Below are 19,253 nucleotides of genomic sequence, written 5' to 3' on the forward strand. Positions count from 1 at the left end.
GTTTTTTTTTTTTTTACTAAATCAAATCAAATTTTCGATTATTTTTTTCTTTCTTTCAAATTCTAAAGCAACATTTGAGTTCAGAAACCAGTTTTTTTTTTTTTTTTTTTTTACTGTCTGCTGCAATGTAACACCATTGAACACTAGAGAGTCCTTTAAGTATATATAGATAGATTTTTCACCCAATAATAATCTAAAAACTTAATTGGAAGATGAAGTAGCCGTAGCCCGCTAAGAAGAACTCCAATCGAGTACAGGGTTACAATAAAGAAACCGAGATGATGCTGAAATCCTAGGCATAGCTTCTAACTCCTTTTGCCACTCTTTGAGATCGCATTTTGCTATGAAAGACATCTCCACTGTCTTTAAACATTTTGAGTTAGCGAGAATGTATTTCATTGGTTGTTTCTCATCTTCTTTTCCTTCATAGTATAACCACTGCACAATCTCTAGATGAGACGATAAGCATTGGGGAATAGTACTCGGCTGGTTCCACGAACATTGGGGACACCCCTGATTACACACACCATTACAATATTTTATTTTTTATTAAAAATTCATCAAAAAACTAGATGTTAACTAAGGGATGATGGCATGGCCACTTACCGTGGTGTAGAGCGTAAGAGTTTTCAGTTTAGGAGAGTTGTGAAGCAAAAACATAACTGGTTCCAACCAATGTACTGTTAATGCATTAACGACTAAATCTGTGAGCCTAGGGAACTTAATGTTTTTACAACACCCACACGCAACCTGCAATAAATTAAACCAAAAAAAAAAAGATTAGTTGACCAAGCAAGCAAGCAACAAGCAACAGAGGAGAGATTGGGATATACCATTGATTCGGATAAATACAAGTTGAGACGTCTGGCAGAAGAAAAACATCTTAGAAACTTTTCATTATCATGGTTAGCAACTGCGGTGCTGCCTACAGTATCAAGGCAAAGAAAATTATCCATCAAAGTACAATAGTCTCCCCACCAACCCCTATAGTCAGTTATTTTTAAACCTGTTAATCCAGGTGAATCTATCACCAACGACCCAATGTGATGTTCTTCTCCTCCATCTTCCGGGGGCATATCCATGGTCGATCTTATGGCGGTCTCATAAACAAATTTTTTCAAGGAAGGCACTTTCACGACAAAGTTTGTCAAGCACGTCATCCTTATCACCTCTTTCAACCCGGAGTTCTTGGAGAACAGGGGAACTTGACAAAAGCCTAACAAGAGATTCTTCGTCTTTGTAGAACACGTTGACAAGTTTCAGATATGAGAGAGATGGTAGACTAGCCGGGAAAGAAACGTCGACTAGAATCTCGTCAGACAGAGTTAACGAAACGAGAGAGTCGCATGTGTAAAGACTCTCAGGTAAGCTTGTGGGCTCTCCTTCTCCTGTACAGAGGAGCTTGAAAACTAAATCTTTCACACCGTGGTTAACTGCCTTGTCAACCCACTTTCTGACATCAACGTCAACAGGAGGACATCGTGGACCCAGTTCGACAACAAGGCTTACTAGTTTCGGTGCATTATGGTGTTGCAGTGTCTTGTCAACAAACCACACAAAGCTCTCGCTCCCTTGGTCGTCGTCTTTGAAGGTGAGTTTATGGAGCATCTTCCAGAGGTAACGCCATCGTTTAGACAAGATCCCAGTGGCCACTGCATCTTTTGGCGGGAGGAGGAGTAAGATCCTATCATTTCACGTACATAAAACTTCTAAAAATCTTGACAAATCATATCATTCCACGTACATAAAACTCTCTCGCTCACAAAGAGCCACTTGTAGAGTTTCAATTGTTAATATACCAATCACATTACTAGTACTCAATAACTCATTATAGAATGCGACTAACAAAGGAAATTTAATTTTTTTCCCCGGCAATTTTTGGATTTATGTAAATAATACAATTGCATTGAAATGGATTCTACCAATGGTTCAGGTGAACATAGGTTTTTTATATACCAAACAGAATCAATTTTTTGATTATTTTTCTATCCAACTCTTAAGTTTCTAAAGAAACATTTCAGTTCAGAAACCAGTTTTTTTTTTACTGTCTGCATTCTAAAACCACAAGATCTTTGGTTTCTAACTAAACCATGTAATATATATATATATCTCCTTCTTTCTCCCTCGCTCATCATCTCTTAGTCTCTCTAAACAACACTGCATCATCACACAAAGCTTTCAGAGCTCAGTCAGGAACCAAATCAACCTCTACTGCATCACTAAACAGATTCATCTGTTCATTACCTTAGACCTTTTATGAACATGTTGTTTCCACAGCCAGTGTTGTTACTGAATATACTAAACTGTTCTCCTCATCCTGCAAACACACAGCACCGAAAAATATTGGACTTGACTCTTCTTATAAGAGACTATCTCAGAAAATGGAACTCGCAGTGTGTCAAATACGACAAATTACAGAGATTATCTCTTCTTTACCGCTGTGGATAAGGATGGTTGTTGGAGTTTAGTATTCTGTTGCAATGCATCATCAGACTGAACTTGCTCCATTGCTTCTTGGCTCTCATTGTTTAACGGGGGAGATACAAGTTTTTTATCTTGATCCCTTGTTTGCTCTTCAAACCATCTCTCAAACATGGAGTATTCGTCCGGTTTCTCCCACTGTGTGTTCATCCATATATTCAGTAATAGTAGATTTGGCTTCTGAGGAGTACATATTGAAAGAGGGAAACACATACCGTGCTTTCGCAACTGACGCAATGGAAGTAGTATTTATTCCCATCTGGACATGTGTGTTCACTCCAGTCACACTCAGAGCTCACTGTATTTTGATCTTCAGGTAATGCATTTGAATGACTATAAATCTTCTGACCATCACTTCTAGTCTATAAAAAAGTAGTTACCCATATAAGATCAAGCACATGTGTATATATACAAGATTTATGAAACCTAAACTCCTAGCTCGGAATTCAAGATCTACTATTAGCAAATCCTACAAAAGGAGTACCTCCACGCTGGCAGTCTCAGATTTCTGATGCTTTTCAAAATTTTGAGGTGGAATATCTCGATGCAGTGGTTTTTGAACCTCGGATACTGCTTGAGTATTTTGGTGCGGAAAGTGATTTGGCTGTGAAGCAAAATCATGATGCTGAACGACTCTAGGGGCTGCAGGTTCCTTGTTTTCCCATTGGGAATATGGTTGTGGGTGCCAATTCGGGTCGTAGTGTTGCGTTACAGGTGGAGTATTGAAGGTAGACCTGGAGACACGAAAAAATCCAGGTATAAGTGATGGGGTAAGATCAAAGTGTAAGAACCAAGAGAATGAGTTTGGAATTGAAAAGTAAATCATGCAAATCCTCAAACAAATAATGTAGAAAAGGAATAGTAAGCAGTAAAACCTTGGCTTTTTAGGATCTGCAAATCTAACAGTCAGAGGCTGATCAGAACCCTGTAGGAAGACAAAAATACAGTAAAGCATGGAACAGTGGACGCCAAAGAAACATTCAAACATTAAGCCATTGAGATACAACAAAAAACTATCTGAACTACCCGCATGGTAAAGACTCCATTTAAAGCTTTGATTGCCGCTAGTGCCATATCCCTACAAGAAAACTGAACAAATGCATACCCTACAGAGAGCAAAGAATTTAGTTATATAATCCAGTTCATGCTATCCAAAATATCACTCTTAGGAATTGGTTAGAAAGAACAATCTAAGGCTGTCACATCATGTTTCCTACAAAATCTGAGAAGTTTAAACTAGGATCTCTGAAACAAGCGTGATTCAGAGTCAAGAACCAAAATATGCAGGGGCGACAGACTATCTCTGAAACAAGCGTGATTTAGAGTGCAAAATATGCAGGGGCAACAGACATACCACGACAAATCTTCATGTCGTCAAGTGCCATATAAATATCTTCAATGACTCCGTACCTAGAGAAGACCTGAGAAGAGGACACTTTGAGAATTTATTCACAACAAAGTAAGAAATCAACTATAAATAGAGGTAAAAAAAACACTATCTGCACATGGTTCTGTCAATTTTCAGTGACAAAGGAATTCAGATTAACTGAAAGTTAAAGCCGAAAAGGAGTCCTGCATACCTCATGGACTTCCATTTTTGTAGTTTGTTTGTTGAGGCATCTAACATATAGTTTAGGGTTATCTGGAAGTTGTACCGTGGGAAAACCTAAAGTCCAGATAAAAAGAGAATACACAAATGAGAAAAAGAAGAGAGCATCTTTCGTACTCAGAAACTCGTGAAATTGATATTATGCGCTAAGAAAAGGAGGGGAAGGAGCAGCAGTTGAAGGCATGATAAACCAAATATTAACTAAGGTAAGACATGTTTCTGTTTCAAAGGTTCCCACTTCCCATAATACGCTACCATGTTCTCTTCAGAGTTTCACGTTCTATCTAAATTTATGTTCCTAGAAGTATGGACACCTACTCTTACCAATCCGTTCCCGTTCGGCGTCAGCATATCGGACCTTGACTGGAAGCATTTCCTGAAAAACGAAATAAATTTTTGAAACGAATCCCATATCACCAGCGAGGAAACGTTTAAACAAAACATTGCAGAAGTTAAGAACTCACTCCAGGAAAGGTAAACTGCTCAGCTAAAGCTGCAATAGCCGCATTACCCTCTTCTGACTTTTTGTACTTAACAAAACAGTAAGCTGCAAAGATACACACAAAAAAAAAAGTTATTAAGCAAACTGCTAAACCTCATAAGCAAGAATGTCAATGAAAGACAGTGAAAAAAATATGCTTTTCAAGTAATTGGGAAAACAAACAAAAGAATGAAATCACCTGCTCTATCACCGGTCATCTTATCTTTGGGTAGAATGATCTCAGTGACATTACCATATTTTTCAAACACCTGACGGATCTGTTGTATACATACAGATTGTCACAAGTCAATTTACTTGCACACAGAATCTCAAAGGAAACATTTCATAAAACCATAAAAGAGTAAGCCAAGACACTCACATCATATTCAGTTGCTGTCTTTGAGACCGGCGCAACATATAACTTGGCAATACTACCATCAGCAGTATCTTCATGTATACAAACAAGCATTCAAAAAAATCAGTAGCTCGAACAAACCAAGAAAGTACCAAAAGCGAGTTCAAAAGACAACGATGAATCACCAAAGTTTACACCTTTTGTTTGACATGAAGCAGAAAAAATAAAATAAATTGGAGATAACCTGTAGCTGATTGAGACCGTCTCTTTCTTAAGTTACCACCGCAAGGACTAGATGGAAACGGCGGAGGAGCGTTATTATTCTGATCAACGATCATGTTCTGTTGTTGTTGGCCGGAATAATTATCAAAATGCGGCTGACGGAAAGGCTGATCTCTGTTGTCGTTTTGAGGGTATTGGTTAAATCCGACGGCGGCGACATGGTGGTGTTGCTGCGACGGCGGCGGATGAATCTGGTGATGATGAGGGTTGTTGTAGTTGTTATGGTAGTACGGAACTGGTGGTGAAGGACCAGGATAAGCGTTTGCGACACGTCTCTCCATCTTAAACCCTAATTGAGTCGTTTAATCAAACTCAGTCTCAGTAGTCGAGATTATGCTGATCGGGAAATTTCTCCGGCGCCGGTAGAGATAAGAGAAAGAGAGTTCTATTAGTTCCGTACCGCCGAACCTTATAATATAATGTGTGGTTCGGTTAAATAAAAGAGAACTGTGAGTATCGAAACGACGACGTTCTGAAGCTACTTGCGATTTTATTGATTTATCTAAACCAAAAATAAAACTCAACTATTATAAATTGACTTTAGAGAAACCATTGACAAATTACATCCAAATTCACAAAAACAACAGTGCTTGCTGGTGAATGCGTTTTTTAAAAGCAGTAGACATCACTACTAGACTCTTGTTGCTCTAAAACAATGGTAGCAAGTGCGAGTCTAAAAGCACAAGATCTTTGGTTTCTAACCAAAACATAAATCTCCTTCTTCCTCCGTTTTACATCTTTGTCTCTCCATTGCTCCTCTCTCAGTCTCCCTAACAACACTGCATCACAGAAAGCTTCCGCCTTCTGCTTTTTACTGCAATATTAAGACAAGTTTTCACCCTCTGCTGAATTGTAATCAATGATTTCTGAAAGGGGTTTTTTGTATTACCTCCCACGGACAAATCCTGTCGTTACAAACCCGATTGGCCATCTATGAGATTGCTTTGTAAGAGTTTCTTCAGGGACATTTAGTTCCCAGGTTCCAGAAGGTTGTTCTTGGAAGTAAGAACTTACAGAAGATTGAGGTATTGTAACACGCCCTTCTTCTCCTTCACTGCAGCTGCAAAACATAATGCAATATACTCTAAAATGTGATCCCAAAGTGAAAATAGTTTCATTTGATCACAGTTTGTTGAACATGATTTCTTGAAGATGTTACCTGGATTTTAGCAATGATATGTCTGCAAGAGATGGTGCGCATACAACCGCGCCTTCTTCAAAAGATCCTTCCTTGAAAGCATGTAGAAGAACTCTGACGAGGCACAGTTTATTACTGTTCTGATGGATCTCAGCTCTTACTTTTGTATCATCTTCTTGAAGTGTCTTCTTAACGGCGTCTGTGCTTGGTTTTGAAGCATTGTGAGGAAATAAAAGCAAGTTGTTACTTGTGAAAGTTTGGAGCGAAGTAGTCAGCGAATCTGATGTTCTTGCCACAATCCCATCAAATAGATTTCCACCAGAACTGGAAATCTCGGTTCCGTTCGTCTCATTGCTTGTAAGATTTTGATTGGAACTCTCTCCAATAGAACGCGTGACATGGATACTATTCCACGGAGGTGGAATGAGAATTCTGAAAGGTCTTATGGCAGGAGGGCGTCGTTGTGCCTTTTCCTCAATGTCTGCAGCCTCACTCAGTGTAAAAGTTGAATATGCTTTACAGTCAGGAAAATCTGATGGGAAGAAGGGCATACCAACCTGCAGATAAAAATGACAAATTTCAGACAATTTTCAAATTTACGGTTTAATAAGTTTACATAGCAAGAGAATCTCAACAATAGGGGGATAAAAGTTTAAGAGAGTGGAAATATACATCACAAGAAACCCAGCGTTTCTCCCTCTGACCTATTGCATGAGCTCCTTTTGAGAGGAAGGTATTCCAGAAAACTTTGATCCAACTAAGGGGAAGTATTATAGACCATCTGAAAGAGAATGATAATGATTAAGTGTGGAGCATTGACGACCTTGATTTTAAAGAAAGTCAGAGAAACGATTCAACCAAAGTGCAGATTACCCGGTTGGTGCATTCCCGAGTTTTTTATGTTTGAGAAGCAGTAAAGGACAAGACCTCGAACTCCTTGACCTGCTAGATACCTTTGGAACCTCAGCAGCTGGGTTCTCGAGGCAAAGAGAATCCATACGATTTTGATGCTTTTCCCAACACAACACATTCTCTTCTTCTGGAGGGGTCAGATCACTGTTAGCATCCCAGAGGCACTTGAAAACTTCAGTAAAAGTTTCAGCATCAGTTTTGGTTGTTATTTCAAGTGAATTGGTAGGCTCAGTTTTGGCCGTTTCAACTGACACTGTACTATCATCACATGGACTATTAGGGATTAACCGCGGATCCATGACAAACTGCGCTAAAACAGCGCAAGACGATATGGTCTCTTCTTTGTAAAGATCAGTAACGAATTTAACTTCAGCATTTTCCATTGAACACTTTCTTAAAATAGAGGGCTCCTCTGAGCTACTGCAAAGACAAATAAAAAAAAAACTTGATATAAGTTATTCATTTGTTCATTTTCCTTCTTGAAAACCATTCTATACTTACTCAGATGGCTCACCTTGTAGCAGGACGTAGGGTCTTTTGAAGAAGATGAGATGCTTTTGGACCAAAAATCTCAAGTTTTGCAAGTTGACCCTCGAGTGAAACACAATCAACTGAAACACCTGTCTCGTTCATCTGAATGAAGGAGCAACAGGCGTAAATATTTCCACAAGAATATGTAAAGCATTATGCAAACTACTAACGGCGAATATAAGCTGGAGACACCTGAAAACAACCTCAAATACAAGAAAATAACTACCTGTTTTTGACAAGCTACTTGAAGAGAAGCATATCCTTCACTGAAGGAAGAAGCATGGATCCACACCCAAAGTTTCCGAAAGTCTACATGATCACCATTTGAGACTGCACCATCAGTTCCTATACAGTCAACATCTTCCTCCTCATCTCTTCTCTTAGGTAACTCAGAAGGTCTCCACATATAAATTACAGGGGCAATCGCTTGCGAAACTGGTGGTTTAACATTATAAAGCTGAAGAAAACAAAAAAGTTACGGTTACATCCTGCTTAAGTTATAGTTTCCAGTTAAAAATAAAAGTAAGATTCATAGAATCACTACCATGGCGTTTTCATAACTACGGCCTGTGAGAATAGAGTCGAAAGCTTCCTTGGAATGAGATGACGGAGAAGGCTCCACTAACATGTCTAAAATCGACAAGAGTGAGCCCTGAGAAACTCAAAGCCAAAAGAGATATACCAAATTACAACCAAGTTATAACAAAAATTTAAAGAAGAATGTCAAGAAAAAGGTAAATGCCTGCCTCTGGACCCTCCAATTGCACAGCAATGTGATAACTTGCATCATGGACAAGAACACCTTGCCTAGACTGCTTCAAGACATCCCTAGATCCCCTTCCTCTAAAACCATGAAAAAAAAAAAAACAAGCTTAAAATTTACAAAAAGGTGGAAACTTTTCCGTACTTAAAGAGTAGCAACAACACTAGAAATTCAGAAACAAACCTTCCATGTAAACCAAGAGGAAGATGAAAACCCCAAAGCTTAGTCATAGTAAACCGTTTAGCATGCCAAACATGTGTTCTGAGCCTCTTTGTTCCATCACCAGAAGCAGAAAAACCAGAAACAGGGTTCCCTTTAAGTTCCATTCTCCTCTTAACTCGTCTAGTGATCGTCGTTTCATGGTGGTCTCCTCCTCTTGATCGGCCAATCAATGACTCTGAGTTTTGCCTCTTTATATAACGTCTCTTTGCAGGTTGGTTATTGTAAGAATTGGTCCGTCTCCTCTTGTTCCTCTTTGATCGAAAGTCCTTGTTCAAACGATCAGATACAATGGAGTGAAGAGACTCAAGCTCCGCTGCTCTAGCCTCTGAGAACTTCTGAACGTTGATTTTTCGAGGAGCAAGCGACGATAAAGCACCATCTCTTCTCTTATTGTTCCCGTTAGTACTACTAGCCATTCTTGTGAGTAGATTCGAATAAACCCCCCCCCCCCCAAAACAACTTTTTAGGGTTGTTGGAAGAACCTAACTTGCAACCCTGGAAGATGAAAACAAACTAGGGCTTCTATAGGCTTGAAGAAAGTGGTTCAGGCAATTTAACGAACAGTTGGCGCGCAAGAAAAGAAAACTCTTAAACTAAGGGCGGAGACTAGCAAGCCAACAGTTTGGTGAGATTCACGAATTAGAGTAGCAGTCTGAGGAATATGCAAAAGACGAGATCAAGAGAGGGAAACAGATTTGGTCGGAATTTATAATTCTGAAGTTGAAGAAAAACTGAGAAAAGGTTTTTCCTTGGTTTGGTCTCTCAACTTGTATAACTTTGAGTGAGAGAAGAACAAAAGGGGCCTAAAAATTATTTTACCAAACTTATTGGGCTTAATGGGCCTTATAGCCCAATATATTAAAGAAATCTACTTAGGGGGAGAGGTATTGGTTTAGGATTTAGAAAGAGTTTTAATGACTTTGTGTTTTTAAAAATCTTGCTGATTTTTTAAATCATAGAAAATTAGAAAGTAAAAATGAAGGATTCTATAAGAGATTGTTTAGGAAGTTATTTTAAATCTTGCTGATTTGTGTTTCCTAATCTTGTAAAATATTTCATAAAATCTTTCAAAATCTTTCTATTTGATGAAAGAGTTTTCATGACTTTTGTTATGAAGGAAATGTTATAAAATCCTAAACCAATAACACAAAATTTGAATTCATTAACAATCCATGATTCTTTTGTTTTAATTGAATAACATAAAACTTTTAATGACTTTATAAGACTCTTAATCCAATAACACTAGATTTATCAAGATTTTAGATAACTTTTTACAAATCCACAACCAATAACACCAAATTTTTAAAGAGTTTTAAAAAGTCTTGATTGAATAACAACATATTTTACATAACTTTTAAAATCATTCAAATTCTTTCTAAATCCTAAACCAATAACCCCCCTTAATCTGTTTCGCCCGTAGTAAAATTTCCGCCACCGTTAGTTAAGAACATCATTTATATTGTGTAAGCTAACTCTTCGGCTGCGGCTGATCCGTACACAAACAAGGTCGTTACACATTATATATCTACATTTGTGGTATGATATCATCTTGATATAGTTAGTGATTCTAAGAATAAAATTTAAATAAGAATCTCAAGGATTGCTGCGATTTATCATTTAAAAGTATATATTTATCATCTCTCATCAGCTAACTTTTCTATCGATTGATAGATGATGATGATGATGAACACACAAAGTTAGACAGTTTAGACTATGGTTTGTAATCTACCACAGAATATTGGACTAGCTAATCCGTACTACAATCAGTTCTAAAATTTCATAGGGAGCCTATCAAGCCAACCATCTTGGTTGATAAAGGAACGACTGGTGAGGTTAAGAACGTATTCTTCACTCTCCTTCTTGATCCATGGCACTCTCTGTGACGTGTTTGCTCCGGCTCCAATACAACCATACTCCACAAACGTTATATGGCCCCTATGATATTACATTGTTGTGTTTTTTTAGTTAATATAGTAGGATACATAAAATTTTGAATATCATAAAATGTAAAAAAACGTGCATAAGTAAAGAAAAAAGAAGATTTGAGAGATTTTACGTACTCTTGTTCTTTTGCGTTCCAAGCATCCCAACCAATTGGCAAAATTACGTCGCTTAACTCGGAACGGTAAAAGATGACACGAGCGTAAGGTTCCCATGCTCGTCCCAGTAAAGCCTTGCCGTTTCCCGTAACGGTGCAGTCATTGAACACAAATCCTCCCTCAGCCGTCGGTGACTGGTTTCCTTGCGCTGTTATCGTACCGAACGCTCTGTCTGGTCCATAGGTTCCCACCGTTACATTCAACGTGCACCCCTTAATTATTACATTGAACCATTATTAACTTTAGTTAGACACCACGCACGTGACGCGTGTATTTTTATACCAACAACGAATTACTAACAATTAAAACGATTATTATATGTAGATAGGTACCTCGTAAAGGGATCGGGCATAGCCAAAAATGAAGTCGATGCCACCGGTGATAACACATCTTTTGTAGTAATGTCTACCTAAACAGTCGTACAGTGTATCTTGGAAACCATCAAAACTAGAGTCGAGCACTACGTACTTGTCTCCAAGCAATCTCGCAGCTACCGCTGGTTTAATAGGTGTGTCTATATCTCCGATGTTATAAGTATTCTACACAGAGAATAATTATATTGATTATGGATATTCATAAATAATAAATTCTAGATTCTATACAGTGTTTATGATATAGATAAATATGAATATATAATTAATTAAGACACGTACTTTGAAAGTGATTCCTGAGATGATGATGTTGTCAGAAAAGGCCGTGAAAGTGGAGCTAGAATCGGTGAACTGATGATCGTTGTAAGCTATTATCGTCTTTTCAATTCCTCCGCCTTGTAAATATACGTAACTTTTATTATATGGTATCGTCACTTTCTCGCTACAAAAATTTTGTGATTGGTAAAATTCACATTAAAATTTTGTTAAACCGTGTCTATATATTAGTAAGGGAAAAATGTGACAAAGATCAATAATATGAAAAATATGAAATTAAAACTGTACTTGTAAGTGCCGTTTTCTATGAGGATATGGATCCAGTTTTCGTTATAAAGAGGGATGGAATCGATTGCACTTTGGATCGTTGTGAAATTTCCGGCGCCGTTAGGATTAACGGAAATGGTGCTGTTTATTTGAACGGAGTATTCAGCCCATGCGGTAGATCCGTACACCGATAACAACATCGCCATAAGACACACCTTGTAGTAAGAAGAGTAACATAAACTGTGCAATGTCATTCCCTTCATATTTTTTTTTTTTCTTATCAATCTTACTTTTAATTGGGTATGATATAGAACTCCAGAGATATATATTGCGTTGAACGTATTATATTGCGTTGAATTAGTTAGTCAGAGAGATGAAGAATCAATGATACTTTGTTATTCTTACCAATAATGTTTTGGTGAATAACAGGGAGATAACCTCCCCGTGATTTCTTACCAATAATGTTAACGCACCATTTGATATTTAAGATATTTTTGCTATAATTTTGTTACAATAAGATTTACACCTATAGCTAGTAATATTATCATTCCTTGACTGAATAAGAGACGACTAGGTTCCTTGGCTAATCCTCTTATTTGTTAAGCACTCCAATGTAAAAATAGTCAAAATATAGAAGTAAATAGCTAAATATCTTGATTTTCTAATTGTGACACAGATAAATTAATAAAGATAATGATGGTTGACCAAAATCAATATATATACTAGTATAATTGCAGCATTTTTTGCTTAAAAATATATTTTTAAAAACATTTATCATTGAATGCCATTAAATGCTTATATTCATATCTAATCAAATTTAGTTAATTCTCTCACTACTATCCTTATAACCAAACATAATTAAATTATTTTAAATATCTATATATATATATAATTTCTATAATTAATATGGATATCTAGAAGATTTATTCTAGATAAAAAAATTATTTAGATTATTTTATTTAAATTATTTAAAATATCCATATATATAATATTCTATTATCATCTCTTTTTTATTTTAAATTTTTAATGTAATGAATCATCACATAATATATAAAATTAACAAAAATGAATTTTTTCTGTATTGTGATTTGAATTTTTTTTAAATGAACATACACTATTCAATTAATATAAATAATGTGTGTCTAACATACATATATAGTAATTTTACTGTATATAGTAAATTATAAAATTTTAAGAATTTTTTTAATTTATAACTGATATATCTAAACTTAATTAAAAATTAAAATTATGAATATTTAAATATATTAAATTTTCAAAATAACACAAATAAGTTATATGACAGGACATGATTGAATTGATAATACTAAAAAATAAAATATCACTAATATAATACTTTAATATGGGTTAAATCCTCATTTTACTATTTTAACAAATATCGAATCAAACTGATTTAATTAAGATTGAATGAAACAAAAATTGTTGTGCAATTTATACCGCAGATTATATAGTAAATCACTAAAATTAATAAAACAATATATTAAGAAAATAGTATTAAAATAGTACATTAACAAAGAAGTATGTAAAAACTACACAACGGATCATAATCTAGTAAAGAATTTAAATTTGGAGACATTTTCTTATAAATATATACTGTGAGTAGTAATTAAGAAAGAGGATTAGTCAAATCCATCTTTACATACTTAAATCAGACTAGTTAATAAGTGTATTAATTACGTTTGATTTGGTCAGATCATTTAGAACTCTAGATCATCCAGAGGTATAATACGATATCTTTATAATCCTATATAAGATTTGCTCTGCTTTCTTGAATCTCGACAGACACACGAAGATCGCAGAACTGATGATCTAGTCCTCTCTCTTCACCTGTTTCATAAGAAAGAAAAAATGGAAGCAAAAAAAAGCAATTATACAAGCTAAAGTGTCATATGATTCAAGAAAATAACACATAAACACGACAAAAATCAAGACTCCAATAATAGGTCATTTAACCAAAGTATTTAAATGAGCTGTTGAAACTTTAATTCAAATACAAGGCAGGCATAAAAAAATATCAAGAGACATAACTTTTTCTTTCTGTGTTTGGTGATAAGAGTGAGATTCCATGGCTCTCTAATCGATTCATACCAAACACAGTAAAAAGCAAATTTGGAAAATACAAAACGAGAGAGAGAGAGAGTCAAACGGAAAGGGAAAGTTTCCGAAAGTAGAAAGGTAGATCTTAGTTACGATTCTCAAATTAAAAAACAAGATCGAAAGCGTATAAATCATCATAAACCACCATATCAAAACCATATATATCGCAGAAGAGAGATTTGGAAAGACAGATCTAGTAAAATCGAAAAGACAGATTACGAGTTTGTGCGTGAATCTAATCCAACAGCAAAACACAAAATCTCCTCCATAATAAAGCCTTTTGAATTAGGTTCACGCACAAAACATGTAATACGACTCTTCTAGTATCAGTAGCACACCAATCTTCATCTTTCTCTTACAGACTTTTTTTCGCCGACGCAAGGAACAACAAAAAAAATAAGAGAGAGGGAGAGAGAGAGAGGGAGCTTTCCTTATCTATCTATCACTCACCTATAGAGAGAGAGACCTAATTTGTGTATATCCTCGTTTCACACCACGTGTCAGATTATTATGGATCTGATTACGATTAAACTTTTAAAGGCCAATTTCAAGCTCACCTTTGTATATGGGCTTTATTTATCTAGTTAGTTAGACCCAACTTGTTCTTTCTTCCTCTGCCCCTTATTACTTGAGTATTTTTTTTTACCTCAGAGGTAATTTTATACTCCCTCCATTTCAAAATATAAGATGTTTTGGAGAAGTTTGTTGTTTCATAATATAGGATGTTTTCAAATTTCAATGCAACTTTTATATTAGTTTAGTATTTTATATTATGCAGTATTGTTTCTGATTGGTTGAACTTGTAAAAGGTAAAGACTTCTTAATCTGCGTGCTTTGCTTAAAATATCCTATATTTTGAAACGGAGGGAGTAATAATTACGGGACTCATTTTAATTAAATTCTGTAAAATACAGTGCTTTTATTTTAAATTAAACTCATAACAGTAAATCTCATCTATACTATTAAAAGGGAAGCATTATTTACAAGGCAAAATGAATCCTGAAATATATGACATAAAATGACCCTGAATAAATTAAAGCATACAATACAAAAGGAACATTAAAGTAAATTTGATAATAAAAATGCACGGATCCTATATGCCCTGGATTAATTCTGTTCGGATCATGTATTAACTGTTCAGAACTGTTTTTCATACTCCCGTATCCAAACAGAATCGAAACAAGCATCTGCAATAAAATTGAAAAAAGGTAAGTAATTTTGCATAAACAATTTAAGGAAACAATAATTTTGATATTTATGTATATGTTTAATTTGGGCAATTAATTTCGAAATTGTATATATGTAAACTTATTTAATTTGATTTTATATTTTGAGATATATCCGGAAACAAGAAATTATGATGTTACCTAATATACAAAATCATCTAAATGTTTATAGAAATAATTTAAATCGATATCTATTAAAATCGAGCAATTAAATACAAAATTATATATATATGTATAAAAATATAATTTGGTTATATATTGTGAGATATCTGTAAACAATATTTATGATTTTATATTATGATTTCAAACATATGTATTACATATATACAGTATGTTTAAATCTTGGATACTGAATTAAGATATACATACGTTTGAAACTACTTATAACTTATCATTTTATCAATGCATAAATGTGCGGATCCGAAAACATGTTACAACTAAAGTAAAACAACAGTATTTTAAATATGTTTTTTTTTTCTTCAGCTTATCTAGCATAAGCATATACAAAACAATAGATAAAAGAATGTTAACTGACATGGCATGTATGTGTGATTCTATTAACTGAATGTTTCAAAGAAATTATTTTTCTTCATCAAATACTTTATTTTGTTTTGAATCAAACTATTACGTGTTTGTGTGCTAAATATGTAGGAACATGATTTTGAGGAAATGAGAAAAGAATAATGGGATGGAAACGGGATGGAAGGAGGAATAAGATGAGATTAAAAATTTTCAAAAATCAAAATCTAGGATCATGTTAGAATTAAAATAAATTAATGCTTCCAATATATTATGTAACATATTTTTCAATTTATCTAACACAAAAATGTCAAAAAAATATTCAAAAGAAAAAAAAAAAAAACATTAAACTATGTTCTATAATAGATAAAAAAAAATCAACCATAGTTATGAGATATATACAGGACATGATGGATTTTATGTTCTAAATTAGACATACCATCTTTCTGTTACTATTTTTTAATATAATTGTTTTTACTGATAACAAAAACAAATTAGATCATTTTTTTGTCTAAACCGAATTAAAAATAAATCAAATACTAAACTGATACAAAAAAAGTTTGGATTATGAATGTTAATAACATTTATTAAAAATATGTTTACAAACATAATCCGCATGTACGTAATAAATTATAAATGTGTTAGTAAATTTAGTTTTTAAAATCAACCTCGCACGTATGTGCGGATCCGAATCTAGTTGCTATATATTTTGTTATCCCAAAAGTTTGAGCTTTTCTTTGGTCCGTTACTTGTTCTCTAAACTTTTGGATATGTTTTTCTGTATTCATATCTGGATCGCAATTTGTAAAACTCTTGGACAACATACATACAACATACTGTATGTATAACATTCAAATTTGATTCAGCCGATATGATATTTTCTTCTATTGTTTAGTTTATTAGTTTATTTATTAGACTACACATATATACAGGCCCGGTTCATGGGGATGGCGGGAGGGGCGAAGGCCAAGGGACCAAACCAAAAATCAGAAAAATTTCTTCAACAAAGGGGACAAAAAAAAAAAAAAAAAATTAGTGTAGAAAGGGTCCAAAAAATTTAGTTTACCTAGGGTCCAAAAAAATATTGAGACGGGACTGCATATATATATACCATTTTCTACTGATCAATACTACGTACACTATCCTAGTTACTAACGCATATATGATATATCATCCCTATAAGTTATACATACAAATAATTATTCGATCATATTTTCCGCAAATTTCTGGTTCTTTAAAAAAAAAAAAAAATCAGAATTGGGATATATTTATGTGTTGGGTTTCTAGACGAATAGGGACTAGGGAGGATATAAGAACATGTGCATGCACGTTAAGATTATATACATTACAACGTGCTACTAACAAGCGATCTATTTCGACCACTAAACTCTCCATCATCAAGGCTAAGTTTTATATTTATATAAACCTACCTTAATTTGTTAGGTACTTTTCACGTTACCTTCAAAAATCCCATATAATATAATATATACACTGATCAAATTATATGCGAATGTTAAGCTAATTCGATCAATTATGAGAGACGTATATATATGTCCAATTAAGAGAATTTTTAAGTACAATGTTTCGTGTTGACGGCGATGGGAGATGCATTGAATCTACTATTATAGTCTCCGAGGATGTCTGATCTACATCGCTCCACGAATCTGCTTTTCTTTTTCTTTTCTTTATTTTTCGAAAGAAAAAAAAAATAGAATTCACACACACAAACACATGACGAGCAAAGAACATAATCTTTAAGATGCTTCAACAAAATCCACTCACGGAAATAAAAAGAAATCCTAAATATGAAGTCCACAAATTCAAAGGAACATAGAAGATCATTTGCATGTTCTTCTGTCTTTTAAAATTAAGACCTTATCCCATTATCCAACATCGTTATCTACTTTGTCCAAAAAAACTAAAACTACTCGGGAATGCCCTTATCTCGTTAGTTTATTGTTAATTCTCAATTAGTTGCGCCGGCTTATATCTGCTGGAAAATAATAAGGACTTAATAAAAAGCAAAAGCATTAATTATGACAACCAAATAGTCATATTTTATCATCTCCGTCGACAATGGTGAACGATTAAAACTAAATACATTGTAGCGATACTCATATTAACACTGATTGGGAGAAATATAAAATGATGATCTAATTAATTTCGATAGTTGTTCTGACTTTTGCAAACGCGGAAAAAAAATCATGCAAAAATCTATAATATATATATGATTTTTTTTTCTAATTTCATCTTATCGACTTATATATCTATCTCAATCGCTACCTTCTTAATTCTTAAAACGCTGACTGCATGCTGGTTAAATAGATTAGCATTTAATCTAGAGAGATTATGGCATAAAGATAAGGATTACATTCTACGTTGATCCCCCCGACTTTTTTTTCTTTTTCTTTGTAGGTTTCAATCCGCCCGACTTTGGTGAACTCGAGCTAATTAGTTGCGAAAGTAAAATAAAATAAAAATAAATTGATAAAGTGCAAGAAAGAGGAATACGACAGGGTGTTTAAGGTGATGTGAATGGGAAGAAAGTTGGTGTTATTAAGCATGTAGGAGGGTTGGGTAGTGATGATGAGAATCATGTGAGTGCATGTGCATCGAGTTGTATTTTTGATGACATGTCCTCTAATATAAGCTAAACCCTAATTATCCATTAAAAACAAAACAAAAAACACCCTTGTGGACACTTGTGCAATTCTCATCCAATTCTTTTGGGAGATAAAGAGAACCTTCTCAGAAGCTGTAATCATCTCCATTTTTAAGTTATATATATAAAGGCATCACTAACCTCTATCTTATGTCTATATAAACAAAGGGTGCATGTCTCGTATCTCTGCATCACATTATATAATCTTTTACAGAGTTGTTTATCACTATTCTACACAACATTCTTTCATTGACAATATGAAAGTAACATTAGAAGGACAAAGAAAGGAATCGATTTGGGTTTCGATGAGAAGACAACGGGCTCGAAGGGCACTTGTGAAGAAGATCATGATCCGACCGAGGAAAAGTCTAGAAGCTTCTAGAAGACCATGTCGTGCCATTCATAGACGAGTCAAGACGTTGAAAGAGCTTGTTCCGAACACCAAAACATCAGAAGGTTTGGATGGACTTTTCAGACAAACGGCAGATTATATTTTGGCTTTGGAAATGAAAGTGAGGGTCATGCAGACAATGGTTCAGGTTTTGACCGAATCCGACTGTGTTTAAAATCCTTCATATATTTTTTTGTAAAGCTTGTTGGATTTTACGGGTTTTTAGTTTTTATTTGTTCGTGTTTTCATTTTTATTATCTCGTGTGATTGTCGAAAAGTTAATTTGGTTTATGTTGCTGATGTAGACACCGCCAAAAAAATTTATTGGAAATCAAGATATATAGTATATTGTATGCTTATATTATTAAAAAAAAAAAACATTTGATTATTTGAACATACCTATATATAGGTTATTTATTCGTGCGAGTAGTTTTTGTGCGCTATATCATTAACAAAGATCGAAGAGACATATATTTTGTTTTGTAAAAGGTAAATTGATTATTCAAAAATTACAAAACTATTTTGTCAGAAGAGAAATCTATAAAATTAAGTT

At 34.4% G+C, this 19,253-nt stretch overlaps 4 protein-coding genes and 1 pseudogene across 8 annotated transcripts; 1 reads left to right on the forward strand and 4 right to left on the reverse strand.

The window, feature by feature from the left end:
* Positions 1 to 73: 73 nt before the first annotated feature.
* Positions 74 to 1,692, reverse strand: LOC104784565 (putative F-box/FBD/LRR-repeat protein At1g22000 pseudogene; annotated as a pseudogene). Its single transcript, XR_015558260.1, has 3 exons — positions 834 to 1,692; positions 607 to 750; positions 74 to 513 (listed from the first exon to the last, which is right to left on the reverse strand). The product of XR_015558260.1 is annotated as a putative F-box/FBD/LRR-repeat protein At1g22000 pseudogene (transcript).
* Positions 1,693 to 1,883: 191 nt separating this feature from the next.
* Positions 1,884 to 5,659, reverse strand: LOC104784566 (uncharacterized). Of its 4 annotated transcripts, none has more exons than XM_010509604.3 (14): positions 5,171 to 5,659; positions 4,951 to 5,018; positions 4,771 to 4,849; positions 4,555 to 4,637; positions 4,415 to 4,466; positions 4,062 to 4,147; positions 3,836 to 3,902; positions 3,508 to 3,587; positions 3,357 to 3,406; positions 2,966 to 3,215; positions 2,697 to 2,843; positions 2,437 to 2,619; positions 2,245 to 2,317; positions 1,884 to 2,157 (listed from the first exon to the last, which is right to left on the reverse strand). In XM_010509604.3, the coding sequence occupies exons 1-13, from the start codon at positions 5,487 to 5,489 to the stop codon at positions 2,255 to 2,257; spliced, it is 1,527 nt and encodes a 508-aa protein (XP_010507906.2). In that variant the 5' UTR covers positions 5,490 to 5,659; the 3' UTR covers positions 1,884 to 2,157; positions 2,245 to 2,254. The 4 variants fall into 4 exon arrangements, with proteins under 4 accessions (XP_010507906.2, XP_010507905.2, XP_087307829.1 ...); XM_010509603.3 differs by having other exon boundaries at positions 4,409 to 4,466; XM_087451703.1 differs by having other exon boundaries at positions 1,884 to 2,175; positions 5,171 to 5,614.
* A 63-nt stretch (positions 5,660 to 5,722) lies between these two features.
* LOC104784568 (ribonucleases P/MRP protein subunit POP1-like) lies at positions 5,723 to 9,580 on the reverse strand. The gene is made up of 10 exons (XM_010509605.3): positions 8,736 to 9,580; positions 8,536 to 8,632; positions 8,334 to 8,441; positions 8,016 to 8,246; positions 7,773 to 7,891; positions 7,220 to 7,678; positions 7,019 to 7,127; positions 6,368 to 6,903; positions 6,098 to 6,268; positions 5,723 to 6,022 (listed from the first exon to the last, which is right to left on the reverse strand). Exons 1-10 carry the CDS (start codon positions 9,188 to 9,190, stop codon positions 5,818 to 5,820), a joined length of 2,490 nt encoding a protein of 829 aa, XP_010507907.2. The 5' UTR covers positions 9,191 to 9,580; the 3' UTR covers positions 5,723 to 5,817.
* Positions 9,581 to 10,353: 773 nt separating this feature from the next.
* On the reverse strand, positions 10,354 to 12,465 carry LOC104784569 (putative pectinesterase 10). Its single transcript, XM_010509607.2, has 5 exons — positions 11,809 to 12,465; positions 11,527 to 11,686; positions 11,206 to 11,412; positions 10,835 to 11,085; positions 10,354 to 10,709 (listed from the first exon to the last, which is right to left on the reverse strand). The coding sequence occupies exons 1-5, from the start codon at positions 12,048 to 12,050 to the stop codon at positions 10,544 to 10,546; spliced, it is 1,026 nt and encodes a 341-aa protein (XP_010507909.1). The 5' UTR covers positions 12,051 to 12,465; the 3' UTR covers positions 10,354 to 10,543.
* Positions 12,466 to 18,357: 5,892 nt separating this feature from the next.
* Positions 18,358 to 19,088, forward strand: LOC104784571 (transcription factor UPBEAT1). The gene has a single exon (XM_010509609.3). The coding sequence runs from the start codon at positions 18,483 to 18,485 to the stop codon at positions 18,873 to 18,875; it is 393 nt and encodes a 130-aa protein (XP_010507911.1). The 5' UTR covers positions 18,358 to 18,482; the 3' UTR covers positions 18,876 to 19,088.
* The last annotated feature ends 165 nt before the right edge of the window (positions 19,089 to 19,253 follow it).

Source organism: Camelina sativa, chromosome 5, assembly GCF_030686135.1.
Source record: "Camelina sativa cultivar CO46 ecotype springtype chromosome 5, ASM3068613v1".
NCBI classification, from domain to species: Eukaryota; Viridiplantae; Streptophyta; class Magnoliopsida; order Brassicales; family Brassicaceae; genus Camelina; species Camelina sativa.

Excerpts from the sequence above, each read along its gene's own strand:
- LOC104784566 (XM_010509603.3), bottom strand. The coding sequence starts at position 5,489 with ATGGAGAGACGTGTCGCAAACGCTTATCCTGGTCCTTCACCACCAGTT. Across the intron at positions 3,216-3,356 it reads GCAGATCCTAAAAAGCCAAG|GTCTACCTTCAATACTCCAC; the intron begins GTTTTACTGCTT and ends TCGTGTCTCCAG. Across the intron at positions 2,620-2,696 it reads GCGTCAGTTGCGAAAGCACG|TGGGAGAAACCGGACGAATA; the intron begins GTATGTGTTTCC and ends ATGAACACACAG.
- LOC104784568 (XM_010509605.3), bottom strand. The coding sequence starts at position 9,190 with ATGGCTAGTAGTACTAACGGGAACAATAAGAGAAGAGATGGTGCTTTA. Across the intron at positions 8,442-8,535 it reads TGCAATTGGAGGGTCCAGAG|GGCTCACTCTTGTCGATTTT; the intron begins GCAGGCATTTAC and ends TGAGTTTCTCAG. Across the intron at positions 7,892-8,015 it reads AAGTAGCTTGTCAAAAACAG|ATGAACGAGACAGGTGTTTC; the intron begins GTAGTTATTTTC and ends TCCTTCATTCAG.
- LOC104784569 (XM_010509607.2), bottom strand. The coding sequence starts at position 12,050 with ATGAAGGGAATGACATTGCACAGTTTATGTTACTCTTCTTACTACAAG. Across the intron at positions 11,413-11,526 it reads TCTCAGGAATCACTTTCAAA|AATACTTATAACATCGGAGA; the intron begins GTACGTGTCTTA and ends TTCTCTGTGTAG. Across the intron at positions 11,086-11,205 it reads ATGCCCGATCCCTTTACGAG|GGGTGCACGTTGAATGTAAC; the intron begins GTACCTATCTAC and ends GTAATAATTAAG.
- LOC104784571 (XM_010509609.3), top strand. The coding sequence starts at position 18,483 with ATGTCTCGTATCTCTGCATCACATTATATAATCTTTTACAGAGTTGTT.